Source organism: Talpa occidentalis, unplaced genomic scaffold (assembly GCF_014898055.3).
Source record: "Talpa occidentalis isolate TD23 unplaced genomic scaffold, MPIMG_talOcc4v2.1 talOcc4.15, whole genome shotgun sequence".
In the NCBI taxonomy this organism is placed as follows: Eukaryota; Metazoa; Chordata; class Mammalia; order Eulipotyphla; family Talpidae; genus Talpa; species Talpa occidentalis.
Window position 1 is genome coordinate 80,345,482 of NW_023601543.1, and position 19,990 is coordinate 80,365,471.

Below are 19,990 nucleotides of genomic sequence, written 5' to 3' on the forward strand. Positions count from 1 at the left end.
GAAACGAGAGTGACCAACATGCCTCTTCTTCACCTGTTTGCCTTCCACCCAATTTTGGTGAGTTTTAAATGATACATATTTCTTTTTTTTTTTTTTTAAAGATTTATTTATTTATTTATACAAGCACCTGGTACAGTCATAAGCGCGGGAGCGTGAGAGAATTCACCAGAGCCAGAGCGGGGAACAGAACAGGCAGACTGACGAAGTACACTGCTGAGGGGAGAGGCGGGCAGCAGGAGAGGTCTGCATAACATGTGGGACTGGTAGCCGGGGATCGGCCCAGCGCTCAACCACTGTGCCACCAGGGGAGGCCCTAAATGATACATATTTCAAGTGGCACTATTTAATCTGAATTCATCAACATCCTTAATACAAGCTGGTAGTAGCTTATATTTGAAATTAAACTTTTAATTTGGGAATAATTTTAGATTTGCATGTATTTGGAAGTAGTATGATATGAGAGCCCCTTTACCTTATACCTTTTTCTCTGAGTGATATACCTTGCGAAATGATAGTAAAATGTCACAGCCAGGGTACTGACATCGATACAAAACACAGATTTTATTGAGCTACCCCAGTGTTGTCATTTGTGTGTTTATGTTTATCTAATTTTATCACATGAGTAGGTTTGATCTCCACACCACAGTCAAGATACAGAACATTCTGTCACCGCCACAGCACACCTCATCTAGTTCTTTCAAAACCTCACACTTCTCTCCCACGTTGCCCTTTCTTTCCCCACCTCCTGTTCCCCCACCTCTGGCAAACTCTGTTCTCTATAATTTTGTGATTTCAAGAGTGTTATATAAAGGGTACCTTCTGATCCCTAACCTTTGAGGCTTGGCTTTGTTTTTATTCCCCCCACTTAGCATAATTCCCTAAAAATTCATTGAAGTTGTTGTATGTATCCGCCCTGCCTCCCCTTTTATTGATGGGTAGTTTCCCCTGGTTTTGATATGTAATATTGTTTTCAACCATCCACCCATGAAGGACATTAGGTTTTTTCTTTCCCCATGAACATTCATGTACTGATTTTGATATAAATACAAGTTTTTGTTTCTGTCATGAACACCAGGAGTGCAGTTGTTGGGTCTTAGGATAGTAGCATGTTTTGTTTTATAAGAAACTGCCTAACAATTTTCCAGAGAGGCTGTACCATTTTATATTCTCCCCAGCAATGAATGGGCAATCCAGTTTCTCCACATCCATGTTTCTCTTCTTATTGTTCTTCCTTCCTGGTCTTCCAAAATTTGCTTCATTGATCATATCCTTTCTGTGTGAAGATTTTCCTTTTTACCTTTTTACAACATGTGGGTAAGTCTGCTAGGCCAGGTTCTTTAAGTTTTCCTTTGCTTCAGGATGTTTATTTATTTTATTGAGATAACACTAGTTTACAACATTGTGATTTAGAGGTAGAGGATGTTGATTTTACCTATTACCTGAAGGGTAGTTTCACCTTATATAAAATTCACAGTTAAGAATTCTTTTCTTTCAGTGGTTGAAAAATTAATACTTATTGAAATACCGGGAAATGTGGAAAACAACTCTCAGACAACGCATTTCCCAGCTTTGTTGGGAAATATCAGTGGACCAAATACTGACATTTCATCGCTCTCCATTCCACCCAATTTTGGTGAGTTTGCAATGAGACATATTTCAAGTATCACTGTTTAATCTAGGCCCACCAACATCCTTAATACAAGCCAGATGCAGTTCTTTTTTAAATTTAACTTTTAATTTTGTTTTCATTTCAAACTCACATGCAGGTGTAAGAAATAATACAAAGGGATTCTGTTTATGCTTTTTGTTTATCTTCTCCAATGATAACATCTTGCAAAACTATAAGATAGCACAGTGTCACAACCTGAATATTGACTGATACAATCCACAGTGTTACTGAGATGCCCCAGTTTTACTTGTATCTGTGTGTGTGTATTCATGTGTATATTTAGCACGTGCAGCTTTTCATATGAGTAGGCTTGCACATCCACAGTCAAAGTCAGCATCATTTCCATCACTCAAGGATCCCTTGTATTGCCCTTTTACAACCACACACACCTTCCCTTCTCCAGGACCCACCCCCAATACTTGGCTACCATTGAGCTCTTATTCTTTAATTTTGTCTCTTCAGACTAATACATAAGTGGAATCATATGCAGCGTAACCCTTTGCGATTGGTTTTTTTCCATTCATTCCCTGGAATTGCATCCAATTTGTTGCATGTATTAATACTTTATTCCTGGTATTGCCGAACAGTATTCCATGCTATGGATGTACTACATTTTGTTTAACCAGTCACCCACTGAAGGACATCTGAATTTTTTCCAGTTTTGGACTATTGGCAATAAAGCAGCTATAAGTATTCATATACACACACATTTTGGTATAAATTTTAGTTTCACTTTCTCAATGGTTCCTTTCTATCGATATCAGCGTTTTCTACAATACAGATATGCAATGGTTTTTAAGAAACCATTCATCACTTGAGGGACATCTGCTTTTTTCTTTCCAAGTTTTTGGATACTATAAGCAAAGCTGCTATGAACATTCATGTACTGGTTTTCATATAAATATAAGTTCATTTTTTATCATGAGTGCTGAGAGTGCAGTTGTTGGGTCTTATGATAATAACATGTTTAGTTTTATGAGAAATTGCAAAACAATTTTCCAGAGAGGCTGTACCATTTTACATTCCCCACAGCAACATATGGGTGATCCAGTTTCTCCACATCCATATTTCTGATCTTTCTATTGTTATTTCTTTTTTCCTGGTGCATTAAGATTCCTTCTGATGGAGGTTCTCCTTTAGCTTTTTTTAAGGGTAATTTTGCTAGAGACAATGTAAAGTTTTTCCCCCTTTGTCTTAGAATGTCTTTATTTCCCCTTCTTTCCTGAAAGATAATCTCACCCAATATAGAATTCACAGTTGAGAATTCTTGTCTTTCAGCTCTTGAAAAAGTTCTAGTTATAGAAACACCAGAAAAAGCAGAAACCAGTCTGGAAAACAACTCTCAGACAATGCATTACCCAAATGTGTCTGTAAATGGCAGTGGCCCAGATACTGCCTCTTCTTCTCACTGCACTCCTCCCAATTTTGGTGAGTTTGAAATGCTGCATATTTCAAATAGCACTGTTTGATCTGGATCCATTAACATCCTTAAGGTAAATTAGCGGTAGCTCTTTTTTTAAATTAAACTTTCAATTTTGTGGTAGGTTAAGGTATACATGTAGTTGTAAGAAATTATACAGAGATTCCACTTATGCTTTACCCATTCCTTCCAAAATCATCTTGCAAAACTTTAATAGAGTATCACAACCAGGATATGGATATCAATGCCACCCATAGATTTTATTGAGATTTCCCCAATTTATTTGTATTGATTTGTGGGCATGTGTTTAATTCTTGATTTTATCACATGAGTATGTTTGCTGTCCAGCACCATCATCAAGACATAGAACATTCCTATCACCATAGGGTGCCTCACCTTGCCCTCAGCATAAGTACCTGGCGATTCATTGGAATCAGTTTATCAGTTGTTCCTTCTTTTTTATTGTTGTGTATTATTCCATGGTTGTGTATTCCATGGTATTCCAGTTGCTACGAATATTTGTGTACAGGTTTTCTGTGGGAGCATCAGCTTTCATTGCTCTGGGGTAATGCCCAAGAGCACAGAAACTTGGGCCTATGGTAATGGTAAGGTGAGTTTTTTAAAATGCTGACAAATTATTTTCCAGTGTTGATGTACCATTTTACACTTCCCACCAGTAATGTATGAATGATATATTTTCTCTGCTTTTTTTATTTCTTTCTTCTTTCCTCATGCTCAAAGATTCTTTCCTTCACCATTTTCTTTTTGCTTTGAAGACCTTTCTTTTTTTTTATTTAAATTTTATTTTTTATATTCCCCATACTGAAGATCTTTCTTTAGCCATTTTTTAAGGGTGAGTTAGCTAGTGACAATTTTTTTTAAGTTTTCCCTTGTGTAAGGATGGTTTAATTCTCCTTCATTCCTGAAGGAGAATTTCATCTGATACAAAGGTCACCGTTGAGGTTTCTTGTTTTTCAGCCCTTGAAAATGTTTTACTTACTGAAATGTTGTTTAAACAGAATCCAGACCAGAAATGAATTCTGAGACAACTGTGATGGAAGGTAACAGTGACCAAGATGCTGATTTACAGTCTGTCTTCTTCAATCCCAATTTGGGTAAGTTGGAAATAATACATAGTCTTATTAAAGAGTAAAGAGTAACTTGGGTTAATTAACCTAGATTAATCAACATTCTTAATGATCTTTCTCTTGTATCCGTGTCCTGTGACATTACTGAACTCACTTATTAGTTTAAGGAGTCTTTTTAAAAAAATTCTTTGGAATTTTCTACACTGCCATCTTTTTGATATTATGCCATCTACAAATAGGGACCATTTTATTTCTTCCTGGCCAATCTGTATGCCTTTGATTCCTCATTCTTGCATTATTGCAATGGTTTAACTTCCAGTGGCTGTTGGATGAGAGTAGTGCTAATGGACATTCTTATCTTGATTGTTTTTTATTGTTGGATAATATCCTATGATATTGGATTTACCACAGGTTGTTTAACCATTCACTTGTTGAAGGACATATGAGTGTTTACAGTTTTTGGCTCTCATGAATAAACCTGCTAAGAACATTCACATACAGGTTTTTGTGTCATCATGAGCTTCTGTTTCTCTGGGATAAATTGCCAAGAGTCAGATTGCTGTGTCATGTGGTAATTACAGGTTTTGTTTTAAAAGAATCTGTCAAACTTTTTCAGTGTGACTGTTAACATCTCCCCCAGCAATGTATTAATGATTGATTTTCTCTGAATGTATACTTCTGCTCTTTCTATTGTTTTTTTCTTCCTTCCTGATGCTTGAAGTTTCCTCCTATCATCATGACCTTTCTGTCTGAAGATCTTCTTTTAGCCATTGTTTAAGATGAGGTCTGCTAGCGACAAATACTTTTAATTTTCTTTTAGCTGAGAATTTCTTTTCCTCTTCATATTGGAAGGTTAATTTGCTGGATATAGTACTTAGACTTAAGAATTATTTTCTTTTAGCATTTTTGCCTCTAGAAATAGTGGTAAATGCAGAAAACAACATGGAAAATCATTCTGAAACAGTGAATTACTCAACTGTATTGGAAAATGACAGTAACCATGTGATTTTTATCTTTCCTTTTGTTGATGTGGTATATTACAGTGTTTGATTCTTGTCCTCGAGGAAAGACTTTTCCTTAAAATTATTTTGTTCTACACACTAAAAGAAACTTCAAAAATTGTGCTCATTGTGCTAAACTGGCACTCTGATATACTGTTGTTAAAAGTATATATAGGTGAAAACTTTCTGAAAGGTAATTTGTGTAAATATCCACAAGGTTTTTATGTCAGTTGAGTTTGTAATCTCACTTACATACAAAGCCATACTTAAAAAATTTTCATATTAAAATTTTGATACAAGGATGCTTTTACAGAATCATGGAAAATTTAGAAAGAACCAAATGAACAAGCATAGGGAATTAGTTATTTCTTGTCTATCTGTGGTATAGCATATAGGAAAGCATAGTGGTTAAGAGCATGGGCTCCTAGGCCAGACTGGCTTCAAATCTCAACACCATGTCTTACTACACATATGACTTTCAGCTGCTTCTCTAACCTAAATATTAGTTTCTTCATCCTTGAAGTGGTGAAAATGATAGTACCTACTTCATGGAATTGGCAGGATCAAGTGGGATAGCTCATTTAAAGTTCTTAACACAATGCCCGAGACTTAAGTACAAATTAAATGTCACCTGTCAGAAAATCATGATGACAGGGATGCAGAGTTGGAAAAAAAAAAAGAAGGAAAATGAAGAAATGATCAAAATATAATCTTAACTGAAAAATCAGAATTCAAAGTATATGTTAAGTATGATTTCAGCTTTGTGTTTAAAAAAATAGAAAAAAGGATGGAAGACATTTCCAGATTAATGGTTCAGAGCACTTGGCTTATAAACAAATTTAGATTTTTAAATTGGCTGTATAATGAGTAGTGGGACCTTGTTCAAATAACTCACCTCCTCTGGGCCTCAGTTCCTCATCTACTAGGTGGGAACAGTTGCTAGGGTGATGAAACTGAGCTTATAGAAGTAAAGTATTTAGCATAGCCCCAATGTATAGTAGATACTCATGCTAGCTATTTTAACATTTTTCTTAAATATACCCCCCCATACTTTCCAAATTGTCTTCAGAGAACATAAACTCACTCAGTATTAGCGATCTGAGTGTACATTTAGAGTTTAAAAGGGAGCAGTGGGTTCTCAGATCAAGATGTTTATATATGTATTTGTGGCCTAACAATTCAAATTTATTCACGACAATGAACAAATTAGTTCAAGTTTCACCTCTACTAGTTCAAGACTAGGCAAAGAAAAGTATAGAAAAAAATTCACCTAAGGAGAAATTTGTGAATTCCATATCATTCATTTTAGTTCCTTGGGCATTTCATGATAGTCTTGCATAAAAACAGCAGGACTGTACTTTTCCCCTGTTCTTCTATAGTTTATCTTGGAGATCCAAGAAGAAATATCAGGATACTTGACACTCATCTGATGATTGCACAAAGGAAGGCCAGACCTAAACTGGCAGCCTGCTATTTGGCTCGTGTTTTGTTCTCCAAGGAAGTCCTGATGTGCAGCTCAGTCAGTGGCCATCACCATGGTGGCCCACCCCTAGACCCAAACACCTGTTGACTTAGGTTTTATAATTTCACTGTATGCAATGGGTAACCACTTTTAAAAAATAAAACTTGTCTATAGACTAGAAGAAAAAGACAAGCTTTATTGATTATCATTGCATATGGTTAGTAATTTAGTACTAAGTCAATTCTTCAGGACTAGACCGTGATACTAAAAAATAAAAGAAAAAGCTAAAAAAAAGTAGAGGAAGTAGCTTATGGGGAAGATAGACATGTAATGTGCACAAATATAAGATAGGCCATGATGTAATAATATTTGCAGTAATGCAACTTTCTCTTTACAGGTTTCCTTTTATTTTTAGTTCTAGCCTATCCATAGGTTTGGAAATGCCATTGGCACCCTAAAATGCTTGACTTTTTGTTGTACTTTTTATGAAAGCACCAAAGCCTCATTATCAGCTTCATAAGTCAGGTTTTAGAGACTCACACTCTAGAAGAAATGAGATATTCAGCAAAACATAAAAATCTTCCTGCCATTGTCTTTGTTAATCCCCCGCTCCCCCCAAGTTTCATGAATACTTTCTACTATTTGCAGAATATCTGACAACAGTTTTTCCCAAACATGATTTGGGAGAATGTGGAAAAGACTGGAAAGCCTGTGTTTCTGATATCAATGCTCTGATCCACTCTTCATGTTCTGACGCCAAAAGAATGCTAGTAAGTTCCTTTTCATCTGAATGTGGCCCCTGCTGTGTAAGAGCATACTGTATACAACTCCAGAACTGATAGCACCGTGCAGGGTCTTCAGGCTCTCTGCGCTCATCTTGTTTATTTAATTTAGAGACAGGGTATGTTCTCTCAAAAGCATACTGCCTGTTAAGTTCACTCTTTGATGTTTATGCTCCATAAAGACAACTTAAAGATAAAATAAATCAAATATACCATTATAATTAGTATATTTGAAGCCAAGGAAAAAGTTTAATCTACAAAGATATTTGGCAAATCTTTTTCAGTGTCCCACTGAGTAACACAAAAAAGCTGACTGTACTGCTGCCTAGCTGTTCTAGTGGTAGTTAGCGTGGCACGGGAGAAAATGAAGACACTTCATTTCCTACCTCACTTTCAGTGATGGCAGAACCTGGTTAAAATAATGCATGTCATGAGGTTAAGCTATAACAGATATTTTGTATTCTCTGTATAGTTACATGCTAAATCGGAATCTGGTTTTTGTCTCATCCATTCCATTTTCAAAGAACATCAGAGATTTTTGAACAGGAATGGGCCAGTAGGGAAGAGTGTCAAGTCTATTGCCTTCTGATGAAGGATTTAACTTAATGACAATTGCGAATTTCCATCCACCTCTCTAAAAGCCCCGTTTTATTCTCGCTATGTCTAGTCACTCCTGTGTCTCTAGAGTAAGTTTATGGAAACTATTTGCCAAGAATATTTGTAGCTGAGCTTATGTTTTCCTGGTGAACGGCTTGATTTCCGTGATAGCTCAAGCACCATCTGTCTGAAACCAAATCTGCTTATTTTTCACATTCCCTTTTATATCCTACAAAAACTGCACCCTAAACATTTGAATGTAAAATTAAGATGCAGCCTGGAAAATGGTAATTTGCATATTTGCTTAGGCGTCAAGAAGAGAGGCAGCATCTGCCAAGTGCCTGCTGGGTACTTGACTAGAAGCAGGATAGGTCCTCACCACTCAAAGTGGGTCCGCGGACCAGCAGAACTTGTGAGAAACGCAGCCCTCAGTTCCTGCCTCACAGAGGCAGAATTTGCATTTTAGCAAGACTCCCAGGTGATTTGTGGGCACACTGAAATTTGGGAGTCCCCGACTTCGTGTAGTGGTTGTTAACCTTGGGTACGTATTAGAATTATGGGAGGCAAGTTATAAAATGTAATTGATGCCTGAACACCCCCCTCCTCTTCCTCCACCAGGTTCTGATTGAATTTGCCAACCCAAGCACAGGTTTTTTTTTTTGTTTGTTTTTTTAAAGATCCCTAATGTAATTCAAATGTTCAAATCCGCAGTCAGATTTTCAAGCCACTGGGGAAAGCAAAAACAAACCAAACCATTAAAAACAAACCCAAAATTGTCATCTTCAAGAAACGCATATACTCATTTATTTATGAATTATTTATTAAACACTTATTTTGTGTCAGCAATTATGGTTTGGTTGATTTTAGATAAAACTACCAGCTACCCAAGAGGCAGCAAGTCACGGCATCTTGAGGGAGAATCCACACCTGTGCTTTTTTTCCTATCATGGCACACCACCTTCCTGGGCTTCAGCCACCTCACTAGACACGGTTGCTTCCCCACCAACCCGGGGTGGGGGCGCCTGATGGGTGATGGAGCTGCCAGTATTTTCTCACTATGAGACTTTATTTAGAGAGACCATTTTGTGTTTCAGGTGAAAACTGCTGAGGACAATAAAGGCCCTACCAAACCAATGTCTTCAGATTTGAATGATAAAAGAGATGATGGGGCAAGCAGTTCCCAGTGTCCTCAACTGTCAGCTGCCTCAGGAATGAGAGACAATGGGAATTTTCAGCCACATAGCAGTGCTTTCCCTGAAGGAACTGAGGAAACTTCCATTGACAATTCACAAGAAGATTTTGATCCACTGGGTGAGTTTTAAAATAAGTTTTGTTGATGTAAAGGGGCAGGAAGGACCACTGAGCAGGTTTTTGTTGGGATTACCAGGTACACAGCAGGCAGGGGTACTGGGGGGCCAGGAGGCTGGCAGGCCTCCCAGCCCCCAGCAGGTCTTCAGTCTTTTGGGGCTCTCCGGGGCGTTCTCTGCTTCTCTCTCAGCTTCTGCTGCTTCTTTCTCGGCTTCTCTTTCGGCTTCTACTGGCATCCTCATGACGCCACCCTTAAAAGCCCAGTCTTAACCCAGGTGTACCCACTTCAGGTACCCGCCATCAGGCATGCCTTCAGGACCACAGGGTTCCCTCATCTATCCTAATGGGGGGAGGGCAGAAAAGCCTGATACCTTTTACCTACCCCATAGTTGATGACACATGTTGAATCTGGGTGTTGCATTTATGGGGCTCGTCGTACTAGTCTCTCAATGTATGTTTGAAAATGTTCATAGGGCCTCCCGGTGGCACAGTGGTTGAGCGCTGGGTTGCGAAGCTGCCCGCAGCCTCTGCAGCGCCGGTTCGATCCCCAGCCACGGGGTGAAGGTCCCACATGGCGCGCAGACCCCTTCTGTCCCCGCTGCTCCCCTCAGCAGTGTACCTCCGTCCTTCTGCCTGTTCTGCTCCCTGCTCTGGCTCTGGTGAATTCTCTCACCCTCCCGCGCTTCTGACTGTACCCAGTGCTTGTATAAATAAAATAAATAAATCTTAAAAAAAAAGAAAATGTTCATAATAAGAAATCTAAACAACTTCATCTCTTAGCTTAATGAGTGAATGAAAGGTAGCTCAGTTCGCAGACTGGGTTCTGAATGTTAAGTTAAATCTGTTATTTCCCCTCAGAAAGCAGCTCTCAGCCCACTCCTTTGATGGGTGTGAGCTCTCAGGTCACACACCTTACTCTGCAGGTCAAGGGGAGGGAGCAACACCCATTGAGCCAGAAGCAATTCAGGAGTGTTGCTCTCTGTATGCAGGACACATTGCAGGGGCTCCCTAAAGAGTTTTGCATGAATTCCATGGCTCAGAACATCGCACCACCCCCTACCCCCGCTGCTATGTCTGATGGAGGTGGGTTCTGCTTCACTGGTGTCAAGGTGTTACAGGGCAGGAGAGGGGCACCCCAGACCCCCCAAAGCTGCCTGCTTTAAATAGGTTCTGCCATCTGCCACATCGACACAAAACATATGAGACTTTAATGGGAAGGAACTTTAATATAATTAGTAAACAATACAAGAAGGCAAAGACTATAGTTTCTAAATTAAGCACCCAAAGTTACCCGTCCCCTGGTGGGTAAAAGTCCACCCAAGCAGGATTGGCCCAGACCAAAAGCAAGACAAAAACTGCCATCGTCACCTCCCCACGGGTCTCACCCACATCTGTGTCAACCAGTCCATGACCAAAAGGCAAGCGCAGTTTCTTCACATGTCTCTCCACGTGCCTCCTCCAGGTCTCCTTCTGGCTCTCCATCCTGCTTCCTTCCTTCCTCAGTCTCTTCTGTAGCTTCTTCTCTTCCTGCTCAGCTCCACCTTCCTTTTAGGTAGGGCAGGAAACCTGGAACCTCTCCCTTTCCTGGGGACCACCCTGTTACAATCCCCCCTTTTAATTTTTATTCCACCATATCTATGGTGGCACAGAACTCAGGGAGTAGTCTTAGGAGACAGTCTTTTTTCAGGGTTACAATGTATGTAAGAGAAGCAACAATTAGCAGCAGCATTGTCCATGAATGTCCAGTATGACAGTTTTCCATTACTGGAATATAGTCCATTATCCAAGCCAAAAGAAAAAAAAAAACATCTGGAGACATTAGCTAAAACAAGACAGCAAATATATCAAAATCACAGGAAAAAAATCTTAAAATTGGTTCAACTTATGTAAAAAATGAGTTCTCTCAACCTTGATCCCAAATTGTTTCAACAGGATAGCAAAAGTTTGCAAACTAAATCTACTTTCAAACCATATTACCCATTTTGGCATAAAGTCACAGGGCAGAATAACTAAACAGCAATTTTAGCTGGCTCTGTTGGAATACTCCATAAAGGATCAGAGCAAACTCCTGATATCCGGTCCACATAGGCTTCAAGAACAAAGTTGGTCTCACCAGACTCCACCTGGGCTTCCTCTTTTCAAGGGTACCAGGGCCTTTTCGTTTTCTGGGTTGTCCAGTCCTGCCAATGGAGGCAGCTTCCTTACCTTCTTTGGAGATCTTTGGAACCCACGAACAAAGCAGCAGGTTCTTGGGATCAAGGTTGAGAGAACATTTTTTTTTTTTTTTTAACGTAAGTTCAACCAATTTTAAGATTTTTTTTCCCTGTGATTTTGATATATTTGCTATCTTGTTTGGGCTAATGCCTCCAGATTTTTGTTTTTGTTTTTATTTTTTTTTTTTAGCTTGGACTGCTGAACTTTTTTTCCAGGAATGGAGGACTTTTGCTTCCCACAATGGACAATACCTGGAGAGATTGGTTTTCTTTCACACTGGAACCCCGAAAAATTTTCATCTGAGACTGTATCCCAGCATCCATATATTTGATCTTCATCACCATGAAAATAGTGGCAAAAAGTGAAAGGGAGGAATTGTTAGGGGGAAAGGCTGTCCTGAGCAAACCCCACACAGGCTTTGTGGACGCCACCCCCATGACACTACAATGCCCATGATCCCCAAAGGGAGGGTTGTGAGGACCTGAGGGCGGAGTTAAGCAACTAGGCTCTCGGTTTGGGTATTTAACTGGCCATGTGGCTGGCGGTTGGGGGGGCTTGGCCACATGGCGTGCTGGGTTTTTCGCCAGCTCGGCGGGTCATTGGGATTCCAGGTCAGTGGAACGGGTAGGATGCATTTATGAACTTATCTTTCTCTCCCTGAGTTATTCATTTCCCCATTCCCCTTCCCTTGTAAATAAACCTTTTATCAACTTTTGTGTGTCTGCAATTTAGCATTCATAAGCCCCCTTTAGTGCGTGGGTGAGGACCCACAGTCAGGCAACCCCATTTTGTATCGGGGTTTGCCCTGTAACAAAGGGACAGTGAGTTCCATAGGTGCCCGTGCCACCCGCCACTCAGGCTTCCCGTGCCTCCTCCCCAGGTGGCTGGGGTTTAGTGGCCCTCGAGGTAACTATTTTCTGTCTCTCTCCTGTCCCTAAGTCAACTCTAAGTAGAATGTTACCTGTGAACTTGTCCAAATGAAGTGGTTTAAATGATTATTAAATTATATCTTCATAGTATTTTTTCCAATATAAAATATCATTGCTGTATTTTTTCAGGCTGTACCCCATAGAAATAGACTAGCGAGATGAAACCACTACAACAAAAAGCACTGGGTACTGAGCTCATACTTTTAAAGAAGCAAAGGACAAACCAAGCTGCAGGCAGGAGTAGCATCAGAGGCTATCAAGGCCTCAGGGGCTCTGTACCTGCAGCTTCTCTGATCTTTAGACTGGTTTCCTCTTGTCACTGTTGAGATCCTCAGGAGAACGAATCTGACTTGGGGAGCTTGGGTGACAAGTGACTCAGCTAAAACTAGGCGGCAAGGCAACTAAGCCAACTGTGAGACAGGCAGCAGCTCCCTGCCTCCGGTTTGAGTGTATATATATATACTATTTATAGTTTATATACTATTTTATTTTATAAATTGGGAAATACTTAAGAGGTAGAAAAAGTTTCCTTCATCAATCACAAAAAAAACATTGCGGACGTTTTAATTTTCTTCTAGTTTTTTTTTTTTCTTATGAACATTTCAAAACATGATGGTGTGCCTAAAGTGACTCTTCCTTTTTAAAGGAAGCGTACTATGTATGTGTGTTTCTGTAAGAAGCCACAATCTTCATAATCGTTGTTTTTAACAGTTTTATTCCATTGAATAAGTGTACCTTCATTTATTTAGCTACCTACCTCTTTGTATCTTGTTTAGTTTGAGGGTCTTTGAAAGGGATTATAAATCATACTCCCACCCCATCTTCTCTATAGCTTTTTACATATTTTCCATTCTGAAGTTAGAGTCTCAGAATTTAAATTAGCAGGTTAAAGAGTATTAACTTTTTCTGGCTCTTGGTAAGTATTGTTAGGTCAAATCTTCCCCTGTTTAGTCTTTGGACCCATTGAGTGAATTTTTAAATAATCTAATCTCCTTAGCTAATCTCCTTAGCTAACCTGGGGGATTCAGCAATTCATATTGCTACCAATGAAATGATGGATGTTCTGAGATAAAAAATATACTTTTTTTTAAAGATCTTTTTATTTATACAAGAGCTGGCATACAAGACAGAGGCGCGGGAGGGTGAGAGGATTCACCAGAGGCAGAGCGGGGAGCAGAACAGGCAGATGGACTGAAAACACTGCTGAGGGGAGCAGCGGGCAAGACAGGAGAGGTCTGGGGTGCCATGTGGGGCTCTCCCTGGCCGGCCGGGAATCGAACCTGCGCTGCAGAGGCTACGGACAGCTTCACAGCGCAGCACTCAATCCGCTGCGCCACTGGGGAGGCCCTAAAAAATACTCTTATTGACTAAAAAGAATCATGTATTTCTCTGATCTATTTTCTTCAGCAAATAATTGTTATTTTCAAGTGTGGTTCATTTGAGTCATTATGGCTTAGAGAGAGATGATGATGAGGCTGCAGAGTTGAGAAAGGCAAACAGGGTTAAAATTTATTTTTCAATTCAAAAAGCTATCTAAGATAGGATGTCTAAGATGAATTTGATTTTTTTTAAATAGCTTTTTTAAAAATTAATTAATTAGTTTATTTATTTATTTATACAAGCACCGGGTACAGTCAGAAGCGCGCGAAGGTGAGAGAATTCACCAGAGCCAGAGCAGGGAGCAGAGCAGGCAGAAGGACCGAAGTACACTGCTGAGGGGAGCAGCGGGCGGCAGGAGAGGTCTGCGCGCCATGTGGGACCCTTCTCCGGTGGCCGGGGAGCAGCCGGGGATTGAACCAGTGCTGCAGAGGCTGCGGGCAGCTTCGCAACCCAGCGCTCAACCGCTGCGCCACCGGGGAGGCCCTGAATTTGATTTTTTAACAATGAACTTTAATACCAAGAAGAGAGCCTACATTTTAAAAATTACAAACGTTTCAGTAAGAATCATAGTGTTTCTTTTTGAATAAATGTTTTTTAGAAGTAGGAAAACAGTACATTAAGTTACTTAGAATTCGTTACGAAACGCAGTGCTAAAACTGATTGTATCCTGAGAGTAGCAGAACACTGAATGGGCCTCTTGGGCAATCAGAGCATGCGTAACCACATCAGCAGTGATTACTGTCTCATTTCTCAGGCTGTCTCCCTGATACACTAAAAACTTAAGACTTTCATTTTTTTTACCTCTTAAATTCTTGAGCCTAACAACTCAGAAAAATCAACCTTGCTGTTACCGCCTTTTAAAAATCTGAGTCTAACATCTGCCACAAAAATCGACATCTTTCTCTTTTTCTTCTAGATTATATAGGAAGGAGATTTAGAAATATACAGTTGCCACGTTCAGTCCTGAAAATTGCGAGAGGGAAATCTCGCCCAGAGCTGTCAGCCAGATACCTTATTCGCAAGCTGTTCCCGGAGGATGTCCTGATAAAAAGTAACGTCTATGGCAACCTGGAGCATGGCATGTGTGCCCTTAACTCCAACAGGATCAGCGCTCTCCGAGGTTTGTTATACATCAAGTATGTGAGAGTAAATAAAAGCAAATCATGTTCAAGAAAGACAGGAAGAAAAACCCATTCAGTGTGTGTGTGTGTGTGTGTGTGTGTGTGTGTGTGTGTGTGTGTGTGTGTGTGTGTGTGTGTGTGCGCGCTCGGAAGAGAGATGGAGCGCTTACTAATTCCCTCATTAGGGTATAACAAGGAGCAGCTTCATGAATTCTTGCTGTTTGCATTTAGGCTTTCGGGGCTAATTACTCTGACTTGAATGGCATTATTATAGTGGGAAGGCATTTTTGACTGCGGCTCCTGGTGTGGACTGCCGGGCCTGAGGAAATGCAGACACCTTCCCGTGCTGAGCAGCTAGGTGGAGGTTGCAGGGCTTTGTCAATTTGCAAAACTGTTAAAAATAACACAGCAGGTTAACATGGACATGCACTGTAGTCTTTATCTGTGACATATTTAAATGAAATAATAAAGCTTCCAAAAGCAATTCTGAGAAATCTTCTATCTGGAGAAAGCAAGAGTATTTCTTACTCATGTCACTGGTATCAGCAAAGACTTGGGTCTCAGCCCCAGCCTGATTTTTTGTTGCTACCTTCACATCACACAAACTAGAATTCACTGTTTCAGACTAGACTAAGGAAATTGGACTTAGCATTTGCTACCATCTAGTCCAATTATTTTCAGACTCTCTTACTGCAACCCACAGTAAGAAATACACTTTACATTGTGACTCAGTACATGTGTATGTGAATTTTTTAACAATTGAAGCAAGTTTCACAAACAATACTTTTTATGAGACTTACATTTCAATGTTTTCTATTCTATTACATTTTTAAAGTGCTGCTGTCCTGATTTTGTGACTTAACGATAGGTGAAAATTTGCAGTTTGAACATTATGAGCTAACCTATGAGGCAAAAAACCAAAATCCAATTCTTACCTTATGTTAAGATTAATTTTTGTAATCAAATAAGGTGTTTAAGAATGGTACTATTTCATATTATTATCCATTTAGACTAAAAGGTCTATTCAGCTATTTTGATAATAGTAATAGTCCATGTGTTTTAATTAGCTGAAGTCTTGATGACCCTTTCATAGACACGAAGTAGAACTACGGGTGAATAAATTCATGATTCTGAGTGATTTCTAAGTAACTAGTATGTGTTGGAACTTTCCCACCAGAATTTCTGCAAGACGTCTATCCAACTTGCGATCTCTCAGAAGGTGGATGTGATTGGAAGGTGTGTGTGACAGCTATCAATAGCTGCCTCCGTAGCCTGAGATACTCCTTCAGGAGATCCATGTCCAAATCACAGCCAGTTCCAGCAACGGCCTCTTCAACAGAGCCCAAGCCAAGAGATGATGACTCCGCTGACAGAAGCACCTGAATGCCAGCCATCCAACTTTTGTTTTTGTATCTGTTACATTTTCCTGTAAGTTTCTCAAGTTATAATTCCAAAAATAGCCATTATAATTCCAAAATTAGCCTGCTGTAGTGTAGTTTTGCATTCATGCTTGAAGAGATACCCAATGTTCCTTTTCTGTCCAGAGTGGAGGCAGAATTGCATTAGGAAGACATGTAACGTTTTACTCATTAGCGAGGTGGTGGGTAGTATTCTGATAGGAACTTCTGATTAAAGGAATGGTAGAAGATTCAGAGTTGTTTTCTTAGCTGTTTTAGTGTAGAATGAGAATAGCACATTTAACTCTTAGCAATAGATGAAAGCTGAGTGGCATTGAAACAATCTAGGTAGTAGGTAGAGAACCATAGTTGAAAGGAAAACCATATTGCTGAGCATGCGCACATCAGGGAGTAGACTTTTAGTATTCGTCAAGTGAACTATCCCGGCAGGGCTAAGGCCTAAACCCTGGTGACTCAGAAGGGAAGGAGGTTCACATATAACCACAACACCTGTTGTCATCCATCAGTAGAGGGTTTATAAGATTGACAATCACATTAGTTGACATAAGCTTTTCAGAGATAAGACCTATGTCTTTCTGACTTACTCCTGATGAGAATAACATTCTTTAAATCACCTCCTGATAATACTCCGCCACAGAAGTTTGCTAAGAGTCAACATAGAAGGATCTTACCAGGGGACTTTTGAGTCCCTTCAAGTATTTCAACTAAGAATACACTATAATTTAAAAGAATCTGACTAGATTCAGATGGTAACTTTTTTTTTTTGTTTCTGAAACATTTGGGTGAAAATTTTTATACATTTACTGTGTCTTTCTGACCGGTTCTGCTATTGAAATGCATACTAATTTAAGTCTTACAGTGCTTAATGAAAATAATACTGAAATTCAATTAGGAAAAAAAGTAATTTTAAAGGATATAGGCAGGATTATTGGAAAACTAAAAAATAATTCCAGTTTGCTCATGGATTGGATTTTATTTTAAATATAAGCACTTAAATTTAAATTCTATTTTTAAGCACTTTGTTTTAAAGAAAGTTCTTGAATGTTTCAGCTATAGAAAATATATTTTTAAGTACTTTGCTTTAAAGAAAGTTCTTAAATGTTTCAGCTATAGAAAATATATTTTTTTTTTATTTTTAAGCACTTTGTTTTAAAGAAAGCCTTGATTATTTCAGATATAGAAAATACTATATAATTTTATTTGATCAATTTTGTTTAGAAAACAGTTTGTCAGTTATAATATAACATAGTCTTTAAGCTTTTAGCCTATTGAAGAGTTCTCAATTACCTTCAAAATGCTATAAAATTTTGTTATTATTCAAAAAATTATTGTTTAAATAACATCAGTTATCTAAGACAAGGCCAGCTCTATGTCACAGCAAAGAGGAAATTCAACAAAGTAGGTTAGGCAAACAATTAATTTGTGTGAAAGTGGACAAGTTCTTATTATTTTTGTGACTTGTGAGAATTTAAAATGGTTTCATATGACTAATTTTTAGAATATTTTCATATGACACAAATTTTGAAAATTAAATTCACCTTTTTTAATATTTTGGTGAAAGTATAATTAGTTTTATAAAGATAGGACATAAGATTTAGTTTTTCAGTCTGTTCTCTAAATAAATTGCTGTTAGTTGCCTTTAGCTTAATAAAACTTTAGTATTTCTACATAGATCTTCATATAGTTAGGTGATGCCTACAATGGTCTTAAAAAGTAGATAATTGAAGCCAAAAACATCGTTCATAGATGGCAAAAGAGTTTTGACCAGAGGAATTCATCTAAGATAATCTTTGGCTTTACCATTAAATTTCACACATTGTACAAATTACTGGTAATAGAACTAATTTGGAAAAGTAAAACTGTATCCTAGGCAAGATTAAATTTCAAATTGTATATGCAGATTTCAAATTTGACTTGTATTTTGTGGCATCTGAAATATTTCTGGTATTAGAAGCAAAGTTACAAAATCAAAAACTTTATTTACACATTTTTCCCCAAGATTTATATGGTTAACTTTATAATGGTAGTTGCTTATATAAGGTATCAGAACAACCCTGTCCAATAGAACTCTCCATTATGATGGTGATGTTTCGTATATTGCCCCATATGGTAGTCTTTTCATGTGGCTTTTCAACACTTGGCTAATTAGATAGAGGAACTAAATTGCAAATTTTATCTTACTAATTTTTAAGGCTTTTTTTAATTTTCAAATTTTATCTTATTTTAACCAATTCGAATGTAAGTAGCCACATGTGGACAGTGGCTACTCTATTAGATAGTACAGTACAGAATGCCCTTAAAAAATTGTTTAAAATGGGTCCCATATTTGAATTGTACTAAATTATACATAATTTCTTTAAAATTGCATTGGGCAAAATAAATTTCATGGAGGTACTTCATATTTTATTTTAAACAAAAGTAAACCTTTTGTCTTCAAAATTTCACAGATTAAATTTGTTATTGTATTACTCCATTGTCAAACATTTTACGCCCCTGACTCTAAGTCTTGTTTCTGATACATACATTTGTTCTGAATATATTTTATTTTCCAATAAATATGTTGAATAAACATTTAAGATAGCCTTTTTTTTCCCCCGAAGTTTATTTATTTTCTTACATCATTGTTCAATTTTGCACAGTATTTGGATTCTCCCCTCAGGTGTAGTCCCTGTAATTCTCCCACCACCACAGCTGTCCCCCATCCATCAGCACATTTGCCCCCCCCCCCATCACCACAGTCTCTTGTGCTCTCCTCTGCCCCAGCCCCCCGTTTTGAGCCCCCTCCCTTCCCCTCCCTTGTTGTAGCACACTGCCTAATATAGATACTTAGGTTGTTGTTTTTTCAAATGGAGTAATTTTATAGAACTTTTACTAATGCCGTCACAGTATTGTTGTTACTTTAAGTAATAATACCATATTTTTCAACCAGTTCCTTAAATGTGATCCAGTATAGAATGTTTGCTTTCTTGCTTGGTAAGCAAAACAGAATAGTTTAACCCAGTAACAATAATTTACTATTGTGGGTGTAATGGTAAGAATATTGAAATCTTTGGAATTGTTTTGTCTTTCATGAGTAAAATATGTGTCACCTAAGCATGAGGTTATTTTACATTTTAATATTTACTTGAAAATATGGCAATATTTTTACTTGGGCCAGCAAGACTTAGCTTTTCAGTTCTGGTTTTGACTTTTCCTTATAGCCCGTAGGCCACATCCAGCAGAGAGATGCCTTTGCACCATCTGTAATGGTGGCTAAACTTAACTGTGTTCCCTGTTCTGTAGGAGTGAGGTGCTTGTCACTCCTTTCTTTACCTTAACTTACTTTAGCTCACAGGACATTACATTTGCAATGACCTTTTTCACTGAGGTAAAAAATTTGTTCGTCTGCTTTGAGCTTGAATGACTCGTAATCTCAAATTCTCAGTAAAATCAGTTTGGAATTTTGATAGGTAACAGGCACAGATCTCAGTACACCAAAATAAGTGGGCAAGAAATCTCTTATTTTTCTTTAATAACTTGTATTTTGAGCCTCCACACACTGTGAGTAGAAATTTAATCTGGGTTGTTCAAGGCTTTTGAGTTTCCCAGAAAAGCAAGGAAG

General features: G+C 38.4%; 1 protein-coding gene across 1 annotated transcript in view; it reads left to right on the forward strand.

Annotated features, from left to right (window-relative positions):
* BEND2 (BEN domain containing 2) overlaps positions 1–18,965 on the forward strand; it is a 33,443-nt gene extending 14,478 nt beyond the window's left edge. Inside the window, exons 8-17 of the mRNA XM_037511706.2 lie at positions 9–57; positions 1,496–1,633; positions 2,948–3,097; positions 4,109–4,204; positions 5,079–5,171; positions 6,558–6,697; positions 7,261–7,410; positions 9,114–9,330; positions 14,767–14,970; positions 16,149–18,965. Coding sequence (XP_037367603.1) covers positions 9–57; positions 1,496–1,633; positions 2,948–3,097; positions 4,109–4,204; positions 5,079–5,171; positions 6,558–6,697; positions 7,261–7,410; positions 9,114–9,330; positions 14,767–14,970; positions 16,149–16,354 — 1,443 coding nt within the window. The 3' untranslated portion in view covers positions 16,355–18,965. The remainder of the gene's footprint in view (positions 1–8; positions 58–1,495; positions 1,634–2,947; positions 3,098–4,108; positions 4,205–5,078; positions 5,172–6,557; positions 6,698–7,260; positions 7,411–9,113; positions 9,331–14,766; positions 14,971–16,148) is intronic.
* Positions 18,966–19,990: the final 1,025 nt, after the last annotated feature.